This window comes from Dromiciops gliroides, chromosome 1 (genome assembly GCF_019393635.1).
Source record: "Dromiciops gliroides isolate mDroGli1 chromosome 1, mDroGli1.pri, whole genome shotgun sequence".
In the NCBI taxonomy this organism is placed as follows: domain Eukaryota; kingdom Metazoa; phylum Chordata; class Mammalia; order Microbiotheria; family Microbiotheriidae; genus Dromiciops; species Dromiciops gliroides.
Window position 1 is genome coordinate 1,165,839 of NC_057861.1, and position 27,128 is coordinate 1,192,966.

Below are 27,128 nucleotides of genomic sequence, written 5' to 3' on the forward strand. Positions count from 1 at the left end.
GAAACTTATTTGAAAGGGCCTGATATCCTCCCCTTGACACTGTTCTATTTGCACATGATTTTTGGCCATCCCCCATCCAAGAAAAACCTTTTCCCCCAGTATATACATCATTGGTGGGGGGAGATACCTCTGTTGCTTCCTATATACAGGAATTACAAGCCAGACTATATGAACTCCACGAGGCAGGAGCAACAGTACAGGCTGGCCCCTTGGACATCTCATTACATGATTTGAAACCAGGAGACAGTGTATATATCAAAAAATTTCAGCAGACTAGTGGGACCCAGCCAGCTTGGGAAGGTCTTTTCCAGGTATTGCTAACAATTCTGACTGCCATCAAAATCCGAGAGGACTCATGTATCCAATGCTCCCACCTAAAACCAGTCCCAGCACATGTAGACCATTGAATTTCATTTTCTCTTATTCTTCCATGTGTATTTTGTTCTATTCATCTATCTCTCCAATTTTGAAACAATGCAAGATGGTTTTGATTTCATAATACAATGTTAATTCTGGGAGTATTGTGCTCCCATATTCTAAATTGTTTGTTGGGGTTTTTTTCCAACTGATTATTTGATCAAATTCTATAAAGCATTTCCCTGGTAAATTGGTTGCTATGGCAAGTGTAAATTAATTCTAGAAGTATTATTTTTGATAAGCATCAAAGAGAGGGAAACATTTGCAAAAGTTTTTTCATTTTCATGCAATCAAATTTATTGTGGCCATAAATAGGGTCATATTGTATAATATAATAATATGTGATTTGGGGATTTTAGATATTGAAATAAAAAATGTTCTATAATTAAAAAAATTAATTAAAAAGTAATTTTAAAAGTCAGTTCAAGGGAACCTGCTGGGAGGAAGGTTTAGAACTTTTCCTCCCCTAACCAGAATAGGAAAACTATTTTATAGGGGGTAGATGGGGTGATCACCTAAGGGTGGAATGTCCCTTATTTTTTTTTTGTTTTGTTTTTTTGTTTTTTGGGAAGGCAATTGGGGTCAAGTGACTTGCCCAGGGTCACACAGCTAGTAAGTGTCAAGTGTCTGAGGCTGGATTTGAACTCAGGTCCTCCTGAATCCAGGGCCTGTGCTTTATCCACTGCGCCACCTAGCTGCCCCCTGGAATGTCCCTTATTGTGGGCGGGTTGGCAAAAGTTGGGTATGGGGCTATTGTTCTGAATCCTGGACCTATCTCTGTTTCCTTGGAACCATGCAGTCAGCAGACAGTCCTAATAGGATTATCTTCCTGAGGGTGAGGGGAGACTAGGGTGAAGAATAGTAGTCCTGATTGCTGGAATTACTTCAGTCCTTAGGGAGTGCCACTTATCTCCCTTGCTTCTTTAGCTGTTTCCATCCTCTGGTTTAGCCACTCAAGGAGAAAGTTCTTTGAATTCCCCCAGAAAAATTCTGAGGTACCTCAGGCCCATAACAATAAGCATCCCTTTGCTTAATCGCTTTTAAAGAATCATTGGGTCTTTGCATCATTGGGTGAAAGCCCAAGATGGATAAATAAGATAGCTTGAGATTGGTTGAATAGAGTAAGGCATAACCTGTGGAAATATGTGCACCACACCAAAGTTCCAGGAGTTCAATCCTTTAAGTTGTGATTGAATCCTGTGGTGAAGGAGTCCTAATGGGAATGAACAGTAGGTGTGGGGAATGAGAGTGTACACATAGCTGAGTCTCCCAATTCTCTATGCTTTAAGGGATGACTCTGAGAACTTCAAACATTCTAAGAATCTGGAGTTGCCAGATATTACTCGGTGCATTTATAGCAGCATCCATTAAAGTCAGTAGTGACATCTACAAACAGCAACAGTCAATGTCCTGAGGGGATCCAGCCTGTGAATGTGAGTGGCATTTGACAATGAAGCCAGAAGGATGCCACTCATTTGAGTTCAAACATCAACAAAATCAATAAATATGGCTAGGCCAAGTCAGTGTGGGCTATTCTTCAGACTTGCTGTTCCCAGAGCGGGAAGTGTAAGGCTGTGCTTTAGAAGACATCTTGCCTCTAGAATCCCATTTATTCTTGATCTCTTCCTGGGTGTTTCTATCTGGCTTCAGGAGGATCACAGAACATTTGGGAACAAAAATGCAGCCCAGCAGGCCAGCACTGGAGGCCAAGATGGAGAAGACCTCCACCACCACCATGGCCTTCCCTTTGGTGCTCTGGTATGTGGGCAGAAAAGAGGCCCAGACACTGCAAAACACCAGCATGCTGAAAGTGATGAACTTGGCTTCATTGAAGGAGTCAGGCAGGTTCCTGGCCAGGAAAGCTACAATAAAGCTTGCCAGGGCCAGAAAGCCCATGTAGCCTAGGACACAGTAAAAGGCAAAGACAGAGCCCTCATTACACCTCAGGATGATGTGGCCAAATTCTGAGTGTGTGTCTGCCTCTGGAAAGGGAGGATAGGTTCCCAGCCAGATGCCACAGAACATCACTTGGATCCCTGAGCAGATGAGAACAACATAGTTGGACACTCGAGGATATATCAGCTTCCAGATCCTATCCCCCGGCCTTGTGACCCTGAAAGCCAGAACCACAATGATGGTTTTGGCCAAAATGGAGGAAACTGCCACTGTGAACACAACTGCAAATACTGTTTGTTGGAGGAGACAGGTGACAGTGGTAGGATGGCCCATGAAGAACAAGGAGCAGAGGAAACAGCAGGTAAGGGAGATGAGGAGGGAATAGCTAAGGGGCCGGTTATTGGCTTTGACAATGGGAGTGTCTTGGAACTTCACAAAGACCCACAGGACTAGAGCTGTCAGTAAGGAGAAGGAAACAGCCACAGAGACCAAAGTCCTCCCCAGAGGTTCTTTCATGGTTAGGAAGCTCACAACCTTGGGGATGCAGCCATCTCTCCACTTATTTGGATATTCATCTTCTGGGCACTTCATACACTGCTCTGCATCTGTAGGAGACAAACAAGGGCTCAGAGTTTAGGCTCAAAAAATTATGCCCATGGGCAGATATAGCAAATAATCATGAGAACTACAACAACTGCTTCTGCCTCCACAGGACACAAAATCCTCTTTCCTCTTTGCTGAGAGACAGTGTCAGTGCCATGTTACACCAGGCCAACTTTGTCCATGTGCTTTATCACTGACTGGGCTTGGATCACATTGATTCTCTGTATTCCTTTTATTGGATTAATGATACATGTCCCTCCTAATTTATTCACTGAGCACAATAAATTTAGAAACATGAGCCTTTTTCTATCACATGTAAAGATGGCTTCTGTGTGTATGTCATGTTGTTCAACAACAAATCTAGTTGTACATTGTCTGCACTAATCTCCCCTTTTTCTTACCAGATCCCAGGTAACCCCTTCCCACAAACAAATTTGTAGATTCATGATGTGTCCTTCATTCTAATGGAAGCTTCTTGAAGGAAAGAATCATTTCCTTTGTATCTTTGTATTCCTACCATTTATCAACAATACAATAGTTGATTAATTATTTATTGAATACTTGGAGATTAATTATAGAGAAATCTTATTTTATTTTCTAAGTGGACTTCCTGTTAATCCTCATGAAATTGATTCCACTGCATGATTTATTCAATAGAGCATTCCATAACCTTTAATGCCTTAGTTTAATCAAATACCTTAAATTCTCCTTGGATCAAAGAATGACTTGTTTTTTTCACTTATTCTTTGAATAGTAGATGGACCATATTTTCACCCTCTCCTTCATATTCGCTTGATACTTACCTTGGAAATGGCTTTCCAAAGACCCCAACTGGCAGCTTAGACATACCCTTGCTGTCATCAATCTGTCTCTTCTAGAGACATTTCTATTACTCCTTCTTGTTTCTCTTTCTTTCAAGTCCCAAACAAACACTTGAATTGCTTCTGTGACATCAGAGGAGAAAATTCAAATGGATTTGTCTACAGGTGATGTCACAAATCCCTATAGAAAATCTTTAATTTTACTAAAAAGTATTGAGTAAGCAAATGGCAAATTGAATAGCAGAGCTTACACATTTTGCTTTAGGAAGTCAGTTAAGAAACAATCAGTAACTTGGCATTCTAATGCATACTTTATTTTTAAAACAATTGCAAAGCAGGATCAATGTGTTCTATTGTTAAATACCCTTCATGTAACTGGATATTCAGACTGAATTCTCTTTGGGCCAAAGTTCAGAAATTGTGAAACCTAATTATCGATATTCTTGGAATGTTTGATGTTGTTCATCATTCTAAAACATGATCAATGACATTGTTATGGGAATACAGTGGGACCCCAAGAAACCTAAAACTCCCAACCCCCAAGGCCAAGGGAAAAAACAGTTTTCTCTCCCACCTCAGGTATGAAGTATGATAGCACATGAGCCTGATATGCTGATAAGAAATACTGAGGTCTGCAAAAGGATATGCAGGATACAAATGGATGCTGCTATGCAGCATCCCAGCCAATATATACCCTACTGACATCCCATTATCAAAGATCCCCTCTTAGTTATCTGCCCCTAGCCTTTGCATCCCCCCTTACCTTGCAATTCCCTTCTCTTTCTTTGTTCTGTAAAGATACAAAAGATCAGGTTTTCTCTTACTGCAGTGGGACGGTCACCATGATGATCTGCACCCTGGTCATATTCCTCTTTCCTAATAAACATCTTTTTATTTTACAAGATTTATGATGGGCCTCCAATTCTTTGGGTGAGCTAGCCCCCTGAACCAGGTCACAAGTCCCCCCAAACAACATCATTAACCTGATTTCTTGACTTGCACGTGAATTGGATCTGAGTGAGGTATATCTGAACAATGCCATGAGCCTCACCCTCTTGTAGTAGCAGCCTGATGGGCCTGGGTCCAGTTAGGGAGACTCCGACTCTAAGGGGGACACTATGACCATGGAGAAATATGGTTGATCATCTTGCTGTGGTCAGTTAGAGATTATTCTTTCCTTGGAGAAGCAATGTAGTTAGTTAACCAGACAGTGGTTGGTCAAACAGATCATAAAACAGCCACCCAGAAAGCTGGACTCTTTGAATTTACAACATGAGCTTAGTTGGGAGCCAGTCATGTTTGCTATGTGATTAGGACCAGGTAGTGACAGTATTCTCAAGTTAGAAATGTGGAGTTTTTATTATTCATAGATCCAAATAACTAACATAATCATTTTAAAACTACTGTATCTTTTCAGTCTTAGTTCTCTACCCCAACCCACTTCTCACTTCTATAAAACTGTCATCTCTTTTGTTTGGGGAGTTGAAGTTACTCTTCTTCCTCCAGCCATACCTCTTTGGCTGTCTAAGGAACAAGCCTTAAACCTGTACCTCCCTAGGAGTTGAAGCCTAGGCTTCTTCTCCCAGCCATGCCTCTGTGTGCCAAATAAGAAAAACTTTTTCTTAAATTTTGATTGGGGGCAGCTAGGTGGCACAGTGGATAAAGCACCAGCCCTGGATTCAGGAGTACCTGAGTTCAAATCCCGCCTCAGACACTTACTAGCTGTGTGACCTTGGGCAAGTCACTTAACCCCCATAGTCCCGCCAAAAAAAAAAAAATTAAATTTTGATTGTATTGTCTGGGCATGTAATTTTTCAAAGGAGGATTGTTTTCAAGAACCAATCCAGTGGTAACACTCTCTTCCAGTTTAACTGGAGTCCAGTGGCAATACCATGGCCTGCCACCCTGGTGTTTGAACAGGAAAGCAATTTGTTCCAATGGCTTTTGTTGATTCATCTTACAACAAAGATCTCACCTTAAATCACATGCTCTAAACATCACTCTACACCCTCAGACCCTCAGACTTCCTCATTTCAATCTCCAACTTTGATGTACTACTTCAGTGAAACGTTTTTTCCTGGTTTTCCCTCCACAGTCATATTTTAGACTCAATCCCCCATGGAATCTAGCATCTGACAACCTTACACCTGGACAACTTTCATTCTGCCCTAGTACACTATCTAGATCTGTATCTTTATCTTTGATTTTATCTATATCTATAACTATCTATCTATTTTTATCTCTATCTATTTCCCTATATACCCTCTAGGCACCAACCATTGTATCTGGGACAAGGTTAAATGACTTTGGTTCATCCAAGAAATCAAGAAATGAAACAGCAGTTGTTTTTTTCCTATTGACTAAACTTCTCCTTTTGTATTAGGATCAGAGTCACCATGCCATAGGTAGTTATTTCAGGATATTGAACTAGTTTTCCTTGGTCCCATATAATCTTTTACTCAGACAATAATATTCCTGGGAGTTGTAGGTAACTGTATAAGAATAATCTGTTGCTTACTTTTTAAATCAGTGACTATGATAAGAGCATTGCCTACAGAAACGCACTCATCTGACTAGAAATCTCCCCTTCTGGACATGGGGAGCAGTCAAAGCAGCAGGCAGCCTTCCCCTCCAAAGGGATCTTCCTGAATCCAGGCGTACAACTGTCACTGCAGACCCCAGAGGGAACCTAAGATAGTAAGAGGAGAATAGAATAAACATCTTTAATAGAGAACTACTGGGGTAGCTAGGTGGCATAGTGGATAAAGCACCGGCCTTGGATTCAGGAGTACATGAGTTCAAATCTGGCCTCAGACACTTGACACTTACTAGCTGTGTGACCCTGGGCAAGTCACTTAACCCCCATTGCCCTACCAAAAAAACCCAGAGAACTACTGAGGTTTTGTGTAGAAAATGGAAGGTTATTTTCTATGTGACCCATGCTGCTACAGCTACTCCCACTGAGAGTGAGAGTGTAGATAGAATTCTAAACTTGGAGCCAGGAAGACCTCAATTCAAACCCAGAATCACACATTTTTTATTTGGCTCTGGGCAAATCACTTCATCTCTGTCTGCCTCAGTTTAATATACATGAAAATAAGAATAGTAGTAGTATTTACCTGAAAGGGTTTGGGGGAGAGGAAAGGGATCCATTTATATACCACCTGGGACAAATTAAATGGTCCTCAACAAATGCTTCTTCCCATCATCCTTCCTTTTATAAATCCTCAAGAGAGAATAGAATCCTAATGAAAGTGGAAGTTTTACCATTATTTTGTAGATCTCAATTGCCATGCCTGGGGGGGAGGGGGGGGACACTAAGCATATAGAAAAAACACCAAAATGACTTTTTTCTTAAAGACATTAAGGAAGTTTGGGTTTCGTTTTGCTTTTTTTGCTTTGTTTTATTTGGTAAAGAAACCTCTTGAAAAGAGAATTTAAGATTGTATGAGAGAGGGGGCAGCTAGATGGCGCAGTGGATAGAGCACCGGCCCCGGAGTCAGGAGTACCTGAGTTCAAATCCGGCCTCAGACACTTAACACTTACTAGCTGTGTGACCCTGGGCAAGTCACTTAACCCCAATTGCCTCACTAAAAAAAAAAAAAAAAAAAAAAAAAAAAAAAAAGATTGTATGAGAGGTGAGTGTTGGAAAAGTTATTTCAGAGCTTATAGGCCACCTTTGTAGTTGCCATTTATTGGTTGAAAGCCTAAGTACTTTCAACATAGTTAAAATGTTTAAATCTGTATTACTGTTGTTAATTTCCCTGGTAATTAATAAGACAACAAGTGGCAGTGATATACATTTAAGTTTGTGGTGATTTAAGGTGTGTATTTGTGTGTGTGTGTGTGTGTGTGTGTGTGTGTGAGAGAGAGAGAGAGAGAGAGAGAGAGAGAGAGAGAGAGAGAGAGAGAGAGAACACTTTGGAGGAATACTTGTCTCTTCAATGGAATATCAGAGTTAATTTTTAATGAAATAAATCATTTATTTATATTCACTTAGAAAATATCACAATATACTACTGGATTGCCTTAAATCTGAGATGAGTATGAATAGGGTAATGTATAATCTATCAGGCTGACAAGTAGAAGTTTGCAGAATTGTAGACTAATACATGTATGAGTCATAATCCCTGAAACCTGGATAACTACAAAGGTGATGAGATTTATACCTGATTCCAATGCAAAGGGATTCAAATATTCACTACTTGGAATGCCTAGGTGGCAACCCCACACTTACCACCAGATATGCGATTTTTTACCAACTTTTGAATTCTGGGAATTTCAGTTTTTAAAATGCTAAGTTAACTGTTTTATTCCTCACCTTAGACATACTTTGATTATAACTATACTATTGATTGTAATCACTCAACGGACTCCCAGAGACCCCCTCTCAAGGACATAACCCAGAGAGCCTTCCCAGAACTTTTAAGACTGGCCCAGAGTCAGTCAACTTGGATTTTGGACTGCCAATACAGACAATAGAAGTTATCTCATTTAAACCCATACCTACCTGAAGGCTTTTTCCCCTCAGAGGGTTCAGTACATTGACATCAGCAGACACTAAGCTGAAACACCCTCAAATTCAGTAAACCAATAGATTTGAGTAATGCTAGCCAAGTAGCTTTGAGCAATGTTTAAGGGCAGGCTCTCCTCTGGCCCTCAGGAAGCTTACAAAGGGACTCACTGGATGGGCCCTGGGAACAGAAGGAGAGCCACATGGCCCATTTCTCTCTCTCCTCTTTCCTAACTAGGCTTTCCTAACTTTTTGAGCCATGTGCTCTCTTTACTAATATTTAATACACTTTAATAAATGCTTAATGTCCCCAAATTCATGCAGTAGCCTCTAATTTCTAAATAGCAAATATATGATAAATGCCAGCTAGGTTCCCTAAACTTAGGACAATTATAGGGTGACCACATATAATTTTAATCTCCACTGTGTTAGACTAGAAGCTGTTGAAAGATTAAAAAATACATCTAATCTATTTCCATCCAGTCTGGAAGATCCTTAGAGTTGAAGGACCAGAAGAGTGAAGGGATAGCTCCACAATGAATATAACTTAATATAAACATCTTTGACAAAACAGCCCATTCTCTAACAATCAGAAATTCAGGCAATTTGAAGAAATATAAAATTCAAACCATTTTTCCTCTCCATAGAAACATACTCTGAAGGGCTCAATACCATGTCTTTCCCTGAATTAATCTCAAAGGATATTTTATTCTCATTCATATAGTTGTAAGACAGTGAATAGAATACTGAATTAAAGCATCTTGGGAAAGCAGCAATCTTTCAGTTTCCTGGATGAATCAAATAAAGAAAATAAACTAGATGGTGTTTTAATTCCCTACCAGCAGGGTAGTGGAATGAAGTCAAGGACTTGCATGAACTCTACAAAATCTCCGTCCAAACAATTTAAAAATAACACCTCAAAATGAATTTTCAGGGGGCAAACAAAATAAAAGGCTGAGTAAAATAATATTCAAGCCGAAGACAACATAGACTGTTGTCAGAAAAAGTCTCTCTAAATCATGAAGGAAGGGATTATAGTCCAGAGCATGTTTGCTGGGCAAGCCTGCAGTAAGGATCCAATCTGAGGCAAAAGCCAACATTGAGGCACAGAGCCCACCCTCCCACTAACTGCCCTGCCCCCACACATATACAATAACAAAACAGTGAGTTCTTGGTGGCATATGAAACTGTGCCAGCCACTTACTGAACTCTCAAGCCACAGATAGTAAGGAGGTAAGACAAATTGTCTATATGTAAATATAGTTTACCACAAAAATAAAATGCTGAGCAGGATGCTATCAGAAAAATCCAGAAAGGCCTACATGAGCTGATACAATGTGAAATGTACTGTATACAAAATAAAAGCAATACTGTAAGATGATCTGCTATGAATGACTTATTTTCAGCAATGCAATGATCCAAGACAATTCTGAAAGTCCTATGAAAAATGGAGTCCATGTACAGAGAGAGAACTGATAATGTCTGAATACAGATTGAAGCATAATTTTTGTTTGTTTGTTTGTTAGTTCTTTTATCTGAAGTTTTGTTTTTGTCTGTTTTGCTTCACAATCTGTCTAATGTTGAAATGTTTTTCATGACTGCTCATGTATAGCTTATATAAAATTGTTTGAGTTCTTTGTAGGGGGAGGGTGGGAGGAAGAGAATTTGGAACACAAAGTTTAAAAAAAATTTGATGTCAAAATTTGTATTTACATGTAATTGGGGAAAGCAAAACTTAATGGGAGGATAAAAAAAGAATAATGAGTGGCAGCTAGGTGGTGCAGTGGATAGAGGACCAGCCCTGGAGGCAGGAGGACCTGAGTTCAAATCTGACCTCAGACACTTAACATTTACTAGCTGTGTGACCCTGGGCAAATCACTTAACCCCACTTGCTTCACCAAAAAAATAATATATATATATATATATTGAAGCACAAGCAGCTTACATTCTAAGGTAGGGAGATAATTCATATGAGACTCTGAACATTATTGTTAGGCATCAAAGAGGCAAACTAGTCAGACAATAATTGGGAGTGAGTCTTTTATATCTTTATAGTCTTAAGAAAAGAATTGAAAGATGGGAAGAGGAATACATTGGGTAGGAAAAGAATGGAAAGATAGTGGATATTACATCATAATTAGGGTGCAATAGAAGCTATCTGTACAAACAAAGAATGGGATGGAGGGAGACTAACAATTCAACTTCACTATTATATGAACTGTTCAGAAAAGGAAAGATTAAAAACCTGGAAAGACCTACATGAACAGAAGCAGAGTGAAATGTACTGTATACAAAATAATAGCAATAGTGGGGGATGATCTGCTGGGAAGCATGTGGTTATTTTAAGCAAGGCAATGATCCAATATAACCCTGAAGGACTTATGAAGATAGCAGCCCATCAGCAGAGAAAGAACTGATAGTATCTGAAAACAGATGGAAACACATTTAAATTTTTTTTTCTTTTCCTCTTTGACAATTCCTTAATCTGAAGTTTTGGTTTTTTTGACTGTTTCCTCTCACAACTAGCTAATATAGGAATTTTTCCATGACTACTCACGTATAACTTATTTTGAATTGCTTGAGTTCTTGTGGGTGGGGGATGGGAATAGAGGGGGAAAGAGAAATTGGAACACAAAGTTTTAAAAAAATTGATGTTAAAATTTTGTTTTTACATATATTTTGGAAAATAAGATTCTATTAAAAAAACAAGGGGGAGAATAAGGAATTAGAGAGAAGGGAGATTGAAAGAGGGATAAGGCCAAAACAAAATAAATTGTCACTAACAACATATAAAAAAAATCTCTTTTTTAAGTGGCAAAGAATGGGAATCTGAGGTCTGTCCCATTAATTGAAAAATCATTGAATAAGTTTACATGTATATGTGTATATCGGTAAATGTGCTTATATATTATGAGGTACTATTGTGTTGTTATGAAGGGGTTTGTTTCAGAGAAACCAGGAGAGAATTGTACGAATAGATGTTAAGTACAGTGAGCAGAACCAGGGGAACTAATTCTACAAAAATAATGATATGGAAGAAACAAATGACTTTGAAAGGATTAGAAACTGATTAATTTAATAATAAACCACACATCTAGAGATTAATAATGAATATATTTCCCACTTCCTGATACAGATGTTAAGGACCCAGAATGCAAAATGACATTATTTTTATATGTAGTAAATGTGGAAATTTTTTTTATTGACTATACATGGAGTTTTTTTTCTTTTATTCTCAGTTGAGAAAAGAGAAAAGTTGAAGTGGGATGGAAAGAAATTTAAATTTTATGTTAAAAAATTAGACATATACACACACATATGTATATATGTTTTATATATGTGTATATATATATATATATCCTTTCATATATTCAGTTGTGCATAATCACTAAATGCCACCTAGGATGCCCATTGTCTATGTGACTTTCCATAAATAACTTACTCTCCATGATCATCAGTTTCCTCATGTGTAAAATGGAGAGTGGTATACTACATAGCTTGTGGGAGTCTATTCATAATTAATATGTATAATCTTATCTTTTATAATTAGTTATTAGTTGTACACAGTAACAGTAATACTTTTCAATGAAGAACTCTGAATGACTTAGCTATTCTTAGTAATACAATGATCCAAGGCATTCCCAAAGGACTAATGATAATCTACACTATACACCTCCAGAGAAAGAATTGATATTGATTGAATACAGACTAAAGCATGCTATTTTTCACTTTCTGACTTTTTTCTTTTATTTGAGTCTTCTTATACAAAATGACTATTATGGAAATGCTTTACATAATTGCACTTCTATAACCTATAGCTGATTGCTTAATGCCTCACAGAAGGGGAGGGAATGGAGGGAAGGAGGGATAGATTTTGGAAGTCAAAACTTTAAATAAAAATGCTTTTTTAAATTAGTCATAAGATGTCTTCAAATGATAAATATATGCAATGTGGCTGTTGTTCTATCATTTTTAGGTCATATCCAACACTTCATGACATTATTTAGAGTTTTCTTGGGAAAGATAATGGAACGATTTTTCATTTCCTTCTAGCTCATTTAATGGAGGAGGAACTAAGGGAAACAGGGCTAAGTGACTTGCTTAGGGTCACATAGCTACTAAGAGTCTGAGACTCAATTCCAAGTCATGAAGAGAAGTCTTCCTGACTCCAGACCTGGCATTCTCTCCAATGAATCAAGTAGCTGCCCATGTAAGCAATGTAAAGGAAGAAAAAAAAATAGATCAAGAATTGTTCCTGTGATTAGAAGCATGAAGTTCCCATTTAAAATATCTCTGACCTTTGACTCTGATATACTCCACACTATAGCATCCTCACAGACTGTGAAATCTTGACCAACTGGAGCCTCAGGGACAAACTGCCCTACTTTCAGCAGAACATCAGACCAATTAGGAAAGATCACGTAGTTCATAATGGCATATTGAGCCTCTGATCTTCTATTTTCATCCACAAACACCTGGTCACCAGCACTATTGTTAAACTGGGTATTTTTCAGGAAGGAGTGCAGCTGAAAGAGAAGGGAAATCTTCATCACTGGGTGCTACCTGAGGGAAGGTTTCCCTTATATGAGGGATGCTGGGCCTGTGAGAGACTTTCAATGTATTACTATTGAACTTCATCTTCTTCAGTTATTCATTTCAATGCTCTGACCTGTCAAAGAATTTCTAGATCATTCCTCTGTATCATTTTGAAGATATTCTTCTGCATAAAGAATTCCAGTTCTATGGAAAGAAGGAAAACCTTCTACATACATGAGAAGGAAAAGGGTAAGAATTAGAAGTGAATTGCTGGTTTAAAGTGACCAATGTTCTCAGAAGACTATATCTGAGATGAGGATTTGTGGGTGACATTATCTTGGATTCTTGAAAGTGTAATTGATTAGGAAGCTCCTTGGTGAGGAAACTCCTACAAATGCAGAATAGCAGCTGCCATATGCATTGGCAAATTACAGCCTTTCAGGATAACACTGGCCATGGAAAGGATGAGACAGTTGCCCAGGATCACAAAGTATGTATCCAAAGGGCAGATTTTAATCCAGGCTTTCCAGATTGGGAGATCCACTCAAACATTACTACAAAGCAGTGGTTTTCTAGATCACAACTTATTATAAGAATAAGGGGATGGATTGAACCTAAATGAGTGGTGATAGATGAGTGGTGATATCTTGCCATCTGGATATTTAATAAACATGCAAGGGATAAAATAATGCAAGGGATAGAGGAGAGAAATGCTTGTATATAATTAACATGACAAATATCTTGAAATTCAGGATAATTTTACAGAACAAGTGATATTTATTCCAGAAAAGGAAAGAATCAGGGAAGGCACAGTGAGAGTCTTTGAGGGTCTGAATGGATATCCTATAGAATGATCATATTCTGTCTACTGGCTCAGAAAATGTAACCGGGACCAAAGGCTGAAAGTTAAAGACAAAGTACTGCCACATATCATGGCATATGCTTATAGCACCTATTCTTGAGACTACTGAGACCACTGAATCATTAAGCTCAGAATTTCTGAGCTACAAGCAGGATTAAAGCTGATTGGGTGCCTGATCTAATTCTCTCAAAAATATAGTAAGCCTGTAAAAGAAGAAGGTCACCAGACTACCTAATGCCAAGCATCCCTTCTCAGGGTTTAAGGTAGGTAGGTTTAAGCTTCCCCGATGGGAAGAATTGGGATCAAGCCTAAGAGGGACAGTTACAAGCCTATCCCTGGGTATATATGGAAAAAGTTTCAAGGAAAATATGAATAGTAAAAAAAAAGAAAATCTAGTTTTGTTTTTGTTAATACAACCTACTATTTATAGAGCCCCTCCAATCCACAATAAAGTTATTAGTCATATATTTTAAAAGGAAATAAGATCATAGAGAGAGTCAGGAGCCATATAGAAACAGTCAAGGAAAGAGCAAGGTGTGAGGCACAGAAAGGACTAAGAGAATTTTCCTGAAAAACTGAGTAATTTAATTAATACAAGAAAATCTGAAGAATATTTTGAGAGAGCTGAGTTTACATCAGCCTGTGAAGTTATCCTGAGGAGAATTTTTCAGAGACTTTGATATCTGGAGAGAGTTGACTGGTGTGAATGCTTGTTTACATAAATGTCAAAAAAATTCAACAACTTCCATTAGTGGCTAAAGGTGATTTTATCCTTAATGTTTACCAATATAGATAACTTATTGAAACATTTTTGTCTAATTTGTTTAACTCAAAATGTATGATCAATAGAATTTGTGTTTGCCCAAGGCCATGATTGCACTATATTAATGAAACAGATCATTAAAGATCTATGGGAAAAGACATGTTTCTAGTACATTTGTCATGTGGGATAAGGGGTCAGATTCAATTAACTGAATAATGAGAAACTGTGCATCACTAATAATTTGTGAGGAATATCACAACATAAACTTCATTGCTTAAGAACCCAGAATCACAATTAGTGAGAAAATAACTTACAAGCAGGTAGATGGGTTATGAGGAATGCTCACTGGCTTGTCTATCAATCAGTGTAGGACATTGTATAGCCTTACTATCCTGACTTAGGGTAATGATGAATAGCTTTTCAACATTTACAACTGGCAGAAAACAGAATAAAATTACTTTGGAGGTGATAGGTTATTACATGAATGGAAGTAAGTTAGCAAAATTTTAGCAAAAGGGGAGCCAGTCCAGATACATCAATAATGACTAGATGGTACCTGACATCCTTTCCAACTCTAAGACTCTGTTAAAAAATAGTAATTATTAACTTTATATGTAAACCAACAAGCATTAGAAATGAACAATATAGTCTTAAGGATCACATAATTAGAAAACCTGACAGTTGGAAAAGACTTTATTATTCATCTTGTCCTACTTATGCCCAAAACACATCCTTACAACACCATAGCTAAAAAGTGGCCACCAATTCAATATCACCTGCCATGAATGAGGCACTGCTTGTTGTTCATCTCCCATTGATCGTTGTCTCATAAACATTTCATGGAGAGCCCAAGCCACAGCATAGATACTATTGTAGATCACATAACTGAAGCCAGACAAAGCCATATCAAAAGAGCACAGAGGCAAGGTCTCCAAGGAAGCATTTGGCAAACATATCTCTTGCTCTGGGTTTTCTGGTTGATCTGGGCACAGAAAAGCTGAGAGCCAGAATCCCCTAAGTAAAATGTCATCGGGGTATTTAGAAGGTGTAACTGTTTTCAGAAAAGTCTTGAACCCAGGAATTTCATTTGTCAAGTATGAAAATGTGAGAGCACCACGGAATTGATCACCTTGATACTGATAGGGTCTCATGGTAATGTCCCAGTGAGATGTGGCAATCCACACCTTTCCTGTTGGTAAAACAGGGACTTGTGAGTATCTCAGAATCATTAATGAATCTGTGTCCCCATGAATGACAATCACCTTGGTTGATGATGTTAAGATCCTGGGCACAAACATCTCATGAGATTCCATATGTCTTCTCTCACTGACAGGGATCTTCTCTGTGAAGGACACACAAACACCATTCTTTACCATTTCCCCTCTTATTTCCCAGAGGAATTCTTCCCCTCTTATATCATCAGAGGCAATCAGACCTATCCAGTTCCATTTAAAATACACCAGTAACCGGACAACACCTTGGTGAAGAGAAGAGTCTTTGGGGGCCATCTGATAGAGTGAAGGAAACTGGACCTTGTCACTAAGAACAGAATCAAAGGGACCATAGCTGACCTGGATGGGGAAAAAACACACATCAGTTTTATCATGGCAACTCTGAGAGGAGTGAAGCAAAATACAAATTCAAAAATGAACCCTTTTGACAACTGGACCATGGCAGAAAGGAAGCTCATTTGCAAATATTTCTTTTGATGAAAGTTAAGTATGATGTTTTAAATACCAATATTGCATAGTAACTTGGAATCTATGAACCAATTAGGCTGGATGTGGTGAAATAGGAGATAGAAAGATTAAACTTTAACATCTTGAGTGTCAATGAACTTAAATGGTCAGGAATGGGTGAATTTAATTCAACTGATCATTGTATATGCTACTATGGGCAAGGCTCCTTTAGAAGAAATAAAGTAGGGAACAGCTAGGTGGCATAGTGGATAAAACAGGCCTGAATTCAGGAGGACCTGAGTTCAAATCTGGCCTCAGACACTTGACACTTACTAGCTGTGTGACCCTGGGCAAGTCACTTAACCATCATTGCCCCACAAAACAAAAACAAAAACAAAACGTAAGGATGACAACCAAGAACAACCTAGGCAAAAACAAAAAAACAAAAAAATCAATTCACTCAATCCTTCAAGAGGAAAAAAAAACTTGATATTTAATGAGAGGATGTTAAAAAATTCCTGATGAAAATGTTATGGGCCCAGAGCACCACCCACCTTACAGACTAACCTGGCTCCTTCTCCCAATCCTCTGCCTCCGCCTTCACCCAAGCCACCTACTCCATTAGCCTCCCCATCCCCTCCCAAACCGGCTTCACCCAGGTCCATACCAGTGCCTTCCACTGCTCCCCTGATTCCATTAAGGGAATTTCCCATTGGGAAGTGTACAACACTAATGCATGTTGCTTTTTCCATGAGCAGTTTATCTCAGATTAAAGAGAAATTGGGGTGTTATTTAGAGAACCCCACAAAGTTCATAGATGGCTTTAAGTCTGTGACAATGAAATTTGACCTATCCTGGACCAATTTGCAAATTATTCTTGCCAGCTGTTGTACCCCTGATGAGAAAAAACAGATTTGGGACCTGGTGGTACAAGTAGGGGAGGAATACTTGCAGGTTGGAAATTGGGCTGAGGTTCCTGGGACTATCGTGATAGAGAGGACAGGTCTCATAGGAACCACATGGTCACCTGCCTGGTTGAGGGAATGGGGTGGGGGGGGGATTAAGAAACAAGTAAATTATGAGAAGGTGAAGGAGATCACACAGGGGCCTGAAGAAAATCCAGATCTTTTCATGAGTCGATTCGTGGACTCTCTGAAGAAATATACCAATCTAGATCCAGGAAGAGATGTAGAAATAACTGTCCTCAATATTCATTTTGTCAGCCAATCTGCTCCTGACATTAGGAGAGAACTCCAGAAGTTTGACAGGGGTCCCCAAACCCCACCCTTACAACTCCTTGATATTGCTTTTAAGATTTTTAATAACAGGGACCTTGTGGTAGCCAAAGAGAGAGAAAAGATGGCTCATGCTCGCTCCATAGAACAAGCCTTGCTAATAACAGCAGCCATCACATCTGCTACCAGCAGATCTCCGGGTGGCCGAGATTCTGGCAGCTACAGTAAACTGGGACACAGGAGTGGGGGACACCCCATGAAGGTGAGGCCAGCTCTCCTACCTCCTTGTCTCCAGTGCAGCCCTCAAGAGGTTGGCCTAGCGAAAACCCAGCTCCCTGAAGTTTGGTCTCCTGGCCAGCCCCTTGTCACTGACATCTCCAGGGCCAAGCCCAAGGCCAAGCTGGACATAGGAGGCAAGTCTAGGGATGATTCAGGGGCGACCTCTGTCTTACTCTCTCATTCAGGTTCTACCATTCAACCAAGGCACAAAGTCATGAGGATTGGGGGACAGACTCTAAAATGTAGACAGATACTGCCTTTAATGTGTATGCAAGGAGGATCACCAATTCCTTCATCCCTCCCTGGTTTGAACCTCTTCACCTGGGCCCTTATCAGGGTGTGATGTCAGGAAAAAAGCAAGTTCAGTGAGAAGTACCTAGCTTTTGAGCTTTTGGTTCACTGCAGAGACCAGAAGAAATACCTTTAGCTATCTCACAGTTGTTGGTCTGTTTACTGCTACTCTTAAAATCTTTCATGGTAGAATAGTTTAAATTGGGAATTATTTGGAATGTGTAAAAGTTGCAAAGAAAAATATTTCTTTTATCTAACCATTGAACTGCACAGAACTAAGCTTTGATCTGATTACTTAATTCTTGTAAGGCAGGCCATGCCCTGTCTTGCATTCAGCCTTGCATTCAGCTCACACTGGGGGAAAAAAAAGCAGCTACTTTACTCCTTATCTGATAAACCCTTATGCATTTTTTGCCCTGATTTCTTAAATCTTTGTTTAAGTTTGTTCCATATAGGCTCAAGGATTCAGCATGGCAGCTACCAACTGTGCCTATGTGTCTCCTCCCACCCTCTGGACCTCACACTTGGGACCAGGCCTTCTCCACTTCTCCCCTTCCCGTCTGCCTCACTGTGATCTCTTCTGCTCCGCTCAGCATGAAGAAGTTTCATGTGAATCATCGTACCCTTTCCTTATATAGAGAGAGAAAGAAGCAGAGAATGTTATGGGCCCAGAGCACCCCAGAAGTTCTCTGGGGGCACATCAAAGAACCTTCTCCTTGAGAAACTAAACCAAAGAACAGACACACCTAAAGAGATAAGTGGAACCAGATTGGACTGAGCTAGTTCTGGGACCCCCACCCTTCATTCTACTCTCCCTCACCCTTGGGGAGATAAGATTAGGTGTGGCTGCTTCCTTTGTGTCCTGAGGAGAGATGGCTTGAGAGATCTGCATCCACCCCTCACCCAACTCCTCCAGCCACCACCAGTGGGGGATGTTCCTCCCTCACTAAGGGAACTTTCCACAGTCAGAGGGTCACCCCCATCAGTACTCTCTAAAAGTACCTGCCTGTCTCCTGCTCGAGGAGATTGGTATCTCGAAGTCATGCTCTGTGCCATGCCTTTCTGCCCATGAGAAGAAATCTGAGGATTTCTCTCTTGGTTTCCCTTCCCTTCCCCTGCTCCTAAACAAACTTCTACCTTATTCTAATTGATTTTGTGTACAAGAGGGTGTAATTCTGGGGGCAGCTCAGTGGCGCAGTGGATAGAGCACAGGCCCTGGAGTCAGGAGGAGCTGAGTTCAAATCTGGCCTCAGACACTTAACACTTACTAGCTCTGTGACCCTGGGCAAGTCACTTAACCCCAATTGCCTCAGTAAAAAAAAAAAAAAAAAGAGGGTGTAATTCTTTAAAGAGGAATTCCTAAGGACCGCAAAGTCCTATCCCTATCCTAAACCCCCAACCCTATTTTCCCAATAACAAAAAGACCAGAAATGAATAGAAAATTTGACTTTCTAATACAAGGATTAAGTAAACAATAAAAAGGCAAAAATTAAAGAGAAAGGTGACTGAATAAACTCACAAGTGTTGATATTTCTATATGGAGATATAGTACATCTAACATCATACTTATGGTGCTCTCAACATTCCTTACCATAACTCATCACAGCTTTGCTCTCCAAAACCTGCACCTTCCACTTTTGAAAATAACACACTATTCAAAACAATAACAACAACAAACAACCCCAAAAAACTGAGCACTAACATTAATTGACTGATTTTAAAAGGTAAAACACATAGAGTGAGATATAATGGCTTTGATGATGATCCAACTGTGTGTCTGTATATGTAAGTTCTAGTCCCAACTCTTAAAACAGTGATTTGAGTACCATTGAGTAAATATTTTAATTTCTCCAATATATAATGATCTGATTGGTGTAATAAGCAAGTATATCCAGGTGTCCTGAACATCCTTTCCAGGAGAGCATTTTGTGGGTTAGAAGCTCAATGACTCTGATTCTACTCTTGGCTTGCAATCTGGGTGATGTTCTAGCATCATCTTCCCTGATGATTGAACCAGCTGCATGATGCAGTGGCTAGAGGGTTAATGTGGTGTCAAGGGGACCTAAGGCTAAATCCTGCCACAGGGACTTATTAGTGTCATGATATGAGACGAGCAACTTACCTTTTCCCAGTCTCAGTACCCTCCCTTGTCAAATAGGCAGAACAATTATACTTCCCTTATCAGTTTATTTTGATCATCAGAAGAAATACATGTGTAAAGTGCTTTTCCAATCTTAAAGCCCTCCATAAACACCACATATTGTTGTCGTCATATTATTACTCTTATTTTACTAATAAATATAGTTGTGGTGGATAAAGGCATAAAAAATATAAATAAATAACACTCACCTGTGGAAACTTGTAGAGGTCCAGCACTGTCCCCATCTGGACAGAGAGAGCTGATGTGACTCCTCCAATAACAGCCATAGCCTTGTCCTGTTCCTTGCATCTGTAGTTGGGGATGAACTGGCCCAGCCCAGACAGCCACTGCAGGGAGCTCTCCAAGGTTCTCTCATCACTGTGGTATGTGTTGTAGAGGTGGAATCCCAGGGAAATGTTGGGCAACAGATTGGGATTCCTGTTGATCTCCTCTATAGCAAATAACAGGGCCAGGACTTGCTGGTAATTTTTGTGCAGCCACCTGTGGGGTGCCATTTTGGAGGGGGGGCGGGAAGAGCAAGTGTCAAAGAACATTAAGAAAGCCTTCAAATGGAATAATTTTCACAAGAATGAAAACCTCAGGCATCTGAGTTAAGACTAAGGATTCCAAAGGTTCTTCAGCTCATTTCATTTGTATTAAAAATACCATCTCCCATGTAACTTGTTCCTATATCATTCCCTTCTGATGGTTCCAGAGATGTGAGGACTATTGTCTTTAAGTTATACTATTTTGCCTATATGAGCTACTCATTCCATAAGTGGATACTGAGCAACCAGTATGAACTAGGTATTCTAGATAGGATAGTCCTTGACCCTAGAAGGATATATATATATATATATATATGTATGTATATGTATATGTATATGTGTATATATATGTATATATGTGTGTGTTTACACTTATATATTTACATACATATGTATACATATATACATATGTGTATATATGTGTGTATACACACATACATACCCCCTCACACACATATACACACACACACATATATATATATATACATATATATATACACACATATATATACATATATATATATATATATAAAGAGAGAGAGAATGAATAGGTATACCAGTAACTGTAATACAAGGAAGCAGTACAAATGCTGAAGCTGAATGGCACTGAGATCTAAGAAAGGGAAGCCGAGGGAGGCCTCATCTCCTTAAATAAATAAGGGAAGCCTTCATGGCCCATGAAACTTAGGACGATTTTGATTTAAGAGTATTTGGGGAAGAGGTTGTTCCAAGAGGAGGACATTAAACAGCCTTACACAAGTGTAAGAATAGGAGATACTGCATATTTAGACCCCCAATATCTGAATCAGGTGCTATCTGATATCTCCAATGAAAGGCAAAGCTCTGAATCAGCCTTCTCTCCATCAACACTACCTTACAAGAATTGAGGTGAGAAGACTAGAAAACCAAGGGATTTCAAAGATTGTGATTTTGTACCAGGTCTTTAGCCAGGAAACCAATAGCAAAAACCAAATACCTCTCTTATTTTTAGTAATGTTTTAAATATATTTGCTGCCCAGGAAGATTCCTACAGAAGTTACCACTTCTCAGACAAACTGGACTTGTTTGTTTTTTTTTTTCCAGCAACAAACATTTATTTTATTTTTGCAGTTACATGTAAGGGTAGTTTTCAACATTCATTTTCATAAGATTTAGAGTTCCAAATTTTTCTCCCTCCTTCCCTCCCTTTCCTCTCTCCTCCACAAGACAGCAACCAGGTTATATATGTACAATACACAAGTGCTCTTTTTATCAGTTCTTTCTATGGAGGTGGATAGTAAGCTTTGTCATTAGTCCCTTGGGATTGTCTTGGATCATGACACTGCTGAGAGAAGTTAAGTCATTCACAATTGCTCATTGAACAATACTTTTGTCACTATGCACAATGTCCTCCCAGCTCTGCTCACTTCACTATACATCAGTTCATGAAGCTTTCCAGGTTTTTCTGGGATCATCCTGTTTGTCATTTCCTATAGCACAAGACCATATCACCACAATCATATACCACAGCTTCTTCAGTCATTCCTCAATTGATGGATCCCTTGATTCTCAATTCTTAGCCACCACAAAGAGTTGCTATATATATATTTTTGTACATCCCCCCCCCTTTTCTCTTTTTCATGATCGCTATTGTTAACTGTTTCCCTTCCATCCTATTTACTTCCCCCATGATATTTATTCTATTATCCATCTTCTTTCATCGTATCCCTCTTCAAAAGGGATTTGCTTCTGTCTGTCCCCTCCCCCAATCTGCCCTTCCTTCTTTTGCCCCTCTCTCTTTATCCCCTTCCCCTCCTATTTTCCTGCAGGGTTAGAGAGATTACTCCACCCAATTGAGTGTGTCTGTTATTCCCTCCTTGAGCCAATTCTAATCAGATTGAGGTCTTTGAGCCAATTCTGATGAGTGTTAGGCTCATTTACTGCCCAGATTAAATAGATTACTCCACCCAGTTTTGTGTGTGTGTGTGTGTGTGTGTGTGTGTTAATCCTTCTCTGAGGCAACTCTGATGAATTTAAGACCTTTCAGCCTTTTCTAATGAGTGTAAAATTCATTTACTGCTCTGCTCTTCCCCCATCTCTTCCCCCACTCCATAAGCCTTTTCCTGTTTCTTTCATGTAGGATTTTACCTCTGCCCTTCCCCCTCCCCCAGTGCATTCCCCTCACCCCTCAATATAACCCTAAAAATGTCATTATGGGTCAGCTAGGTGACACAGTGGACAAATCATCTCCCCTGGATCCAGGGGGATCCCAGCCAAAACCAGGCCTCAGACACAAGACACTGCACAACCCCAGGTATGTCTCCAAACTCCAATTTTGTTTTTTATGGTTCTCTAGGTTCTTGTGTTTGAAAGTCATATTTGCCATTCAGTTCAGGTCTTTTCATCACAAATGCCTGAAAGTTCTCTTTTTCATTAAATTAAAATTTTTTTCCTCTGAAAGATTATGCTCAGTTTTGCTGGATATGTGATTCTTGGTTGTAATCCCAATTCCTTTGCCCTCTGGAACATCATATTCCATGCCTTCCAGTCCTTTAATGTAGAAGGTGCTAAATCTTGTGCTATCCTGATTGGGGCTCCACAGTACCTGAAATCTTTCTTTTTGGCAGCTTGCAATATTTTCTCCTTGACCTGAGAGCTCTGCAACTTGTCTATAATATTCCTAGGAGTTTTCCTTTTGGGATCTCTTTCTGGAGGTGATCAGTGGATTCTTTCAATTTCTATTTTAGCTTTTGCTTCTAGAATATTGGGGCAATTTTCCTTGAGAATATCTTGGAAGATGATGTCTAAGCTCTTTCCTTAATCACCGTTTTCAGGTAGACCCATAATTTTCAGATTATCTCTCCTAGGTCCTATCTGACCTATTTCCCAGGTCAGCAGTTTTTCCCAGAAGATATTTCACATTGCCCTCTATTTTTTATTCATTTGGATTTGCTTTATTGTATCTTGGTTTCTCATAAAATCACTAGCTTCCATTTGTTCAATCCTAATTCTTAGGCAATTATTTTCACCAGAGAGCTTTTGTACTTCCTTTTCCATTTGGCCAATTTGACTTTTCAAGCTGTTGACTTTTTTCTCATGTCTTTCCTGAATCACCCTCATTTCTCTTTCCATTTTTTCCTCTACCTCTCTAACTTTATCTGCAAAGTCCTTTTTCAGCACCTCTATGGCCTGAGACCAATTGATATTTTTCTTGGAAGCTTTAGAGGGTGCACCTCGATCTTCCCTGTTACTGAAGAAACTTACTATGGTCCTCACCTTTCCCTGTCTGCTCATCTTACCTTTCTTTTATTAATTTTATTTTTTTTGCAGGGCAATGAGGGTTAAGTGACTTGCCCAGGGTCACACAGCTAGGAAGTGTCAAGTGTCTGAGGCTCTCTTGCCTTTCTTTTACTTGACTTTTAGATCCTTAAAGTGGGGCACTGTTTCCAGACTGCAGTATCCCAAGTTCAGAAGTCCCAGGTGGTATGATTTAGGGAGGGTCAGGTTCTTCACTCACCTGGCCTGTTCCCTGGTCCATAGATGACCCCAGACCAACTTTCTAATCAACCAGCTTTGTGTGCTGTGGTTGTCAGCTCTGATGAGCCTGTGACCCTCCCCCACCTGGGCCACTGCTACTCAAGCCTACCTCCTGGTTCCCAGCAGGGGTTAAAAACCCAAGTTCTGCCTCAGCACCAGCAGAGACCCCTGCAGTCTCCCCCCTGCCAAAGGCTCAGACCTCTCACCAGACTGTGAGCTTAGTTCCAGATGACACTGGTGCTTCAGCTGATTCAGAGGCTCTGGGGTTCTCCTTCTCTGGTGAGGCCTTCCTGGGACTGGGTCTGTGTCAGGGTGACTGTGGGGTTGGACTCCACTCCTATCTCAGCACTGCAGCTCCCTCCTTCTGACTTTCCAAGCTGTTCTGTGATTTCAGCACATTCTTCTGTGGGTTTTGCTGCTCCAGGCATTGTCCTATGGCATTATTTAGATGTTTTTTGGAGTGATCATGTCATGAGTTTCTGGACTTGTTTTAATGGAGGCAGAAGATAAGCAGGACAGAATACCAGCTGCTGGCTACCTCAATGAAAGTGATATGTTTCACAAAATTTTTAATCCTTTCTTCAGAAGTCTTTTCTATGCTTCTGAGAATGTAAGAACCTGTTTCCATTCCCTCCTTCATTCATTTTCCATTGAATTAGAATCAGGGAGAAAAGAAGAATAGCCCCTACCCATACTATGGAGTCCTATTCTCAAGACCAAATTCAAAGACTTCCTAGAGTTTTCAAGAGCCCTTTAATTACTACAGCTTTTTTGTTTAAAGGTTCAACAAGGGAGGGGAGAACTTTTTACCTCTAAGTCAAACCACTCATTCTGACTGGTTGGTGAATAATAAAGAAAAGCAAAGAAGCAGCAGCATATGGAAGTATTAAATGACTAAAATGATTTAAGGATTTTGTCCTTTAGACAACAAATAGAGACATAAAAACTTGTTACTCATGAGATGAAAGGAAGCTATAAGGGGAATTGAAAGAAATGAGAAGGATTTACAAAACAACATAAAATATGAGCTAGATAGACAGAAGGATTTGACTCTAGGGAATTAGAGAAGTCAGAATGCTCATCTGCCAAAGAACCATCCAATGAATCCCAGTCTGTCTCTCACAGGGGCAGCTGCCAACCTGTTGCTCCTCCACTATCACAAAGGGATATTTTTCAGATTTAGTGAATTTTAATCTGAACCCCATTTCTACAGTGCAGACTTACACAGGCCTATGTGTGAGGGTTGCATTTCTAGACACAGAGTGGCTGCTATCTAAAGCAGGGTTTCTCCAAAGGGAATTGAGAGGGGACAAAAGCCTGGGAGCAGCACAAATGTCAGTATAGCTTGTCAAAGTTCCAAAAATAAATACAATTACACTTGCCTTGGATGCCTCCAGTTCAGCAAAACTGACCTTGAGAAACAAAAACAAGTACTTCCCATATCACGTAGAGAGGATCAGAATTTTCCAGAGATCGCTGCACAACAGCAGACATTCCCCAGTTACAACTACAGCCTAGGCATGCCTCTCTCTTCCCAATAAACTCAAGTCTCCTGAGCCCTCAGTTTCAGACTCTGTCTCAGGCTGATCTAGTCAGCTTTCTTTTGGCTCACTAGGCTGAACTGCTCTGTCATGAACATGTAATGAGTGCCAAGAAGAATAGAGGAAAATGATAAATTGCTACACACATGAGGGAAGAAAAAACAACAGTATATTGAACATTCATGGGGGGTAGGGGGAAATACAACCTCTTCACTGAAGGAGGAGTTCCCATGACTCCCTAAAAGGTTGCACTGCCTCTTTCTCAGACTGACAAATGAAGAGGAAATATGTGAGCTTTAATTTTAAGGATAGGGGAGATTTCTCATTTCACAACTTCAGGACACTCAATAGCAGTAACTCTGTCCTAGAACAGAAAATGGGCACAACTTCTGTTGCTTCTGGGTATTAACCAAATTCCGGGGGCCTGGGTTCTTAGGACTTTCAGTACTTTCACTGTTTAAATATCAATGTGAGGTCAGGCCAGGGAAGGCAGGGTGATAAAATATTGAACCTGCTCAGGATTGAGCTTCCTGGGCTGGGGCTCTTTGGAGGTGCATATGAATGGGGAAGTAGAGGAAAGAGGTTTACTCTGTTTAAATTTGAAAGTCAAACATAGGAAAACTGATGGGAATGGAAATAATATTCAGAAACAGGAAGAGGTGCAAAGCACCCACTGTCTCCTGCTGCATGGCCCTGCCTTTCTGCTCCATCTATAAAGACCTCTTTTTAATTATCAAAGTGAAAATGAGCCCAGACAGATAGATACTTACTGATAAGGCTTACAAGCTTTGTTAGGAGGACTTTCAAACAGTTCTCTTCCTGTTTCACTGTTCACTTCAACTGAGAACAAGGATAAAAAGATGCCAATCAGCAGGTCCCCATCTTGGGAAACTATGGGGTTAAGCTGTTGAAAGCAGGGGAGTGTCTCTGTCCTGTGCCCAGAACCTGGAACCTGCAGCAGTAGAGATATGAGAAGGAAAGAAAGAAACTGAGAAATGCTTTTCTGAATATGGGGAAGCATCTCCCTGAAAATTAGCCAAAGTTCCAAGCCTGAGGAAACCAAGGAGCCACTGAGAATACAGCAAAGTCAGGTGACTCAATCATGAATTGATGATCCACCATCATATATCCATCTGTAGATATCCTCATGAATTGATGATCCACCATCATATATCCATCTGTAGATATCCAGGCTATGGTCTGCCTGCCACACTTGAGGAATCACAATGGAATACTGTTCAGGTCCAAGTCCAAGACAAGGACAAGGGTGCCAGATGAATAGATGTTTTATACTTTCACCAACTTGTAGCGTGAACTTTGTCTCACAGCACCTTTATTGCTATTCCAGTCTCCTACTCCTCCTAGTCTCCAAAGAGAAATCTTGGTTGCTGAAGAACTCTGGAGACCAGACTGCCTGGGGCATCTCCAGCTGAGCTTCTGCATCCAAGGGAAAACTTTAAGTACAAAATTATGTTTTGGACTCTCTT

General features: G+C 39.8%; 2 protein-coding genes across 3 annotated transcripts in view; one reads left to right on the forward strand and one right to left on the reverse strand.

Moving 5' to 3' along the window:
* Positions 1-27,128, forward strand: part of LOC122733853 (immunoglobulin lambda-1 light chain-like) — a 773,472-nt gene that overhangs the window by 160,061 nt on the left and 586,283 nt on the right. The gene's annotated exons all lie outside the window — the stretch shown is intronic.
* Positions 1,948-26,620, reverse strand: LOC122733736 (vomeronasal type-2 receptor 26-like). The gene is made up of 7 exons (XM_043974411.1): positions 26,443-26,620; positions 25,048-25,072; positions 20,246-20,537; positions 15,189-15,983; positions 12,550-12,777; positions 6,303-6,426; positions 1,948-2,918 (listed from the first exon to the last, which is right to left on the reverse strand). The coding sequence occupies exons 2-7, from the start codon at positions 25,056-25,058 to the stop codon at positions 1,948-1,950; spliced, it is 2,421 nt and encodes an 806-aa protein (XP_043830346.1). The 5' UTR covers positions 25,059-25,072; positions 26,443-26,620.

Bases quoted from the DNA above. Each gene is read 5' to 3' on its own strand.
- LOC122733736 (XM_043974411.1), bottom strand. The intron at 6,427-12,549 runs GTCAGAGATATT...TTACTATCTTAG, and splicing joins GGAGTATATCAGAGTCAAAG to GTTCCCTCTGGGGTCTGCAG. The intron at 2,919-6,302 runs GTGCGTTTCTGT...TGTCTCCTACAG, and splicing joins GGAGATTTCTAGTCAGATGA to ATGCAGAGCAGTGTATGAAG.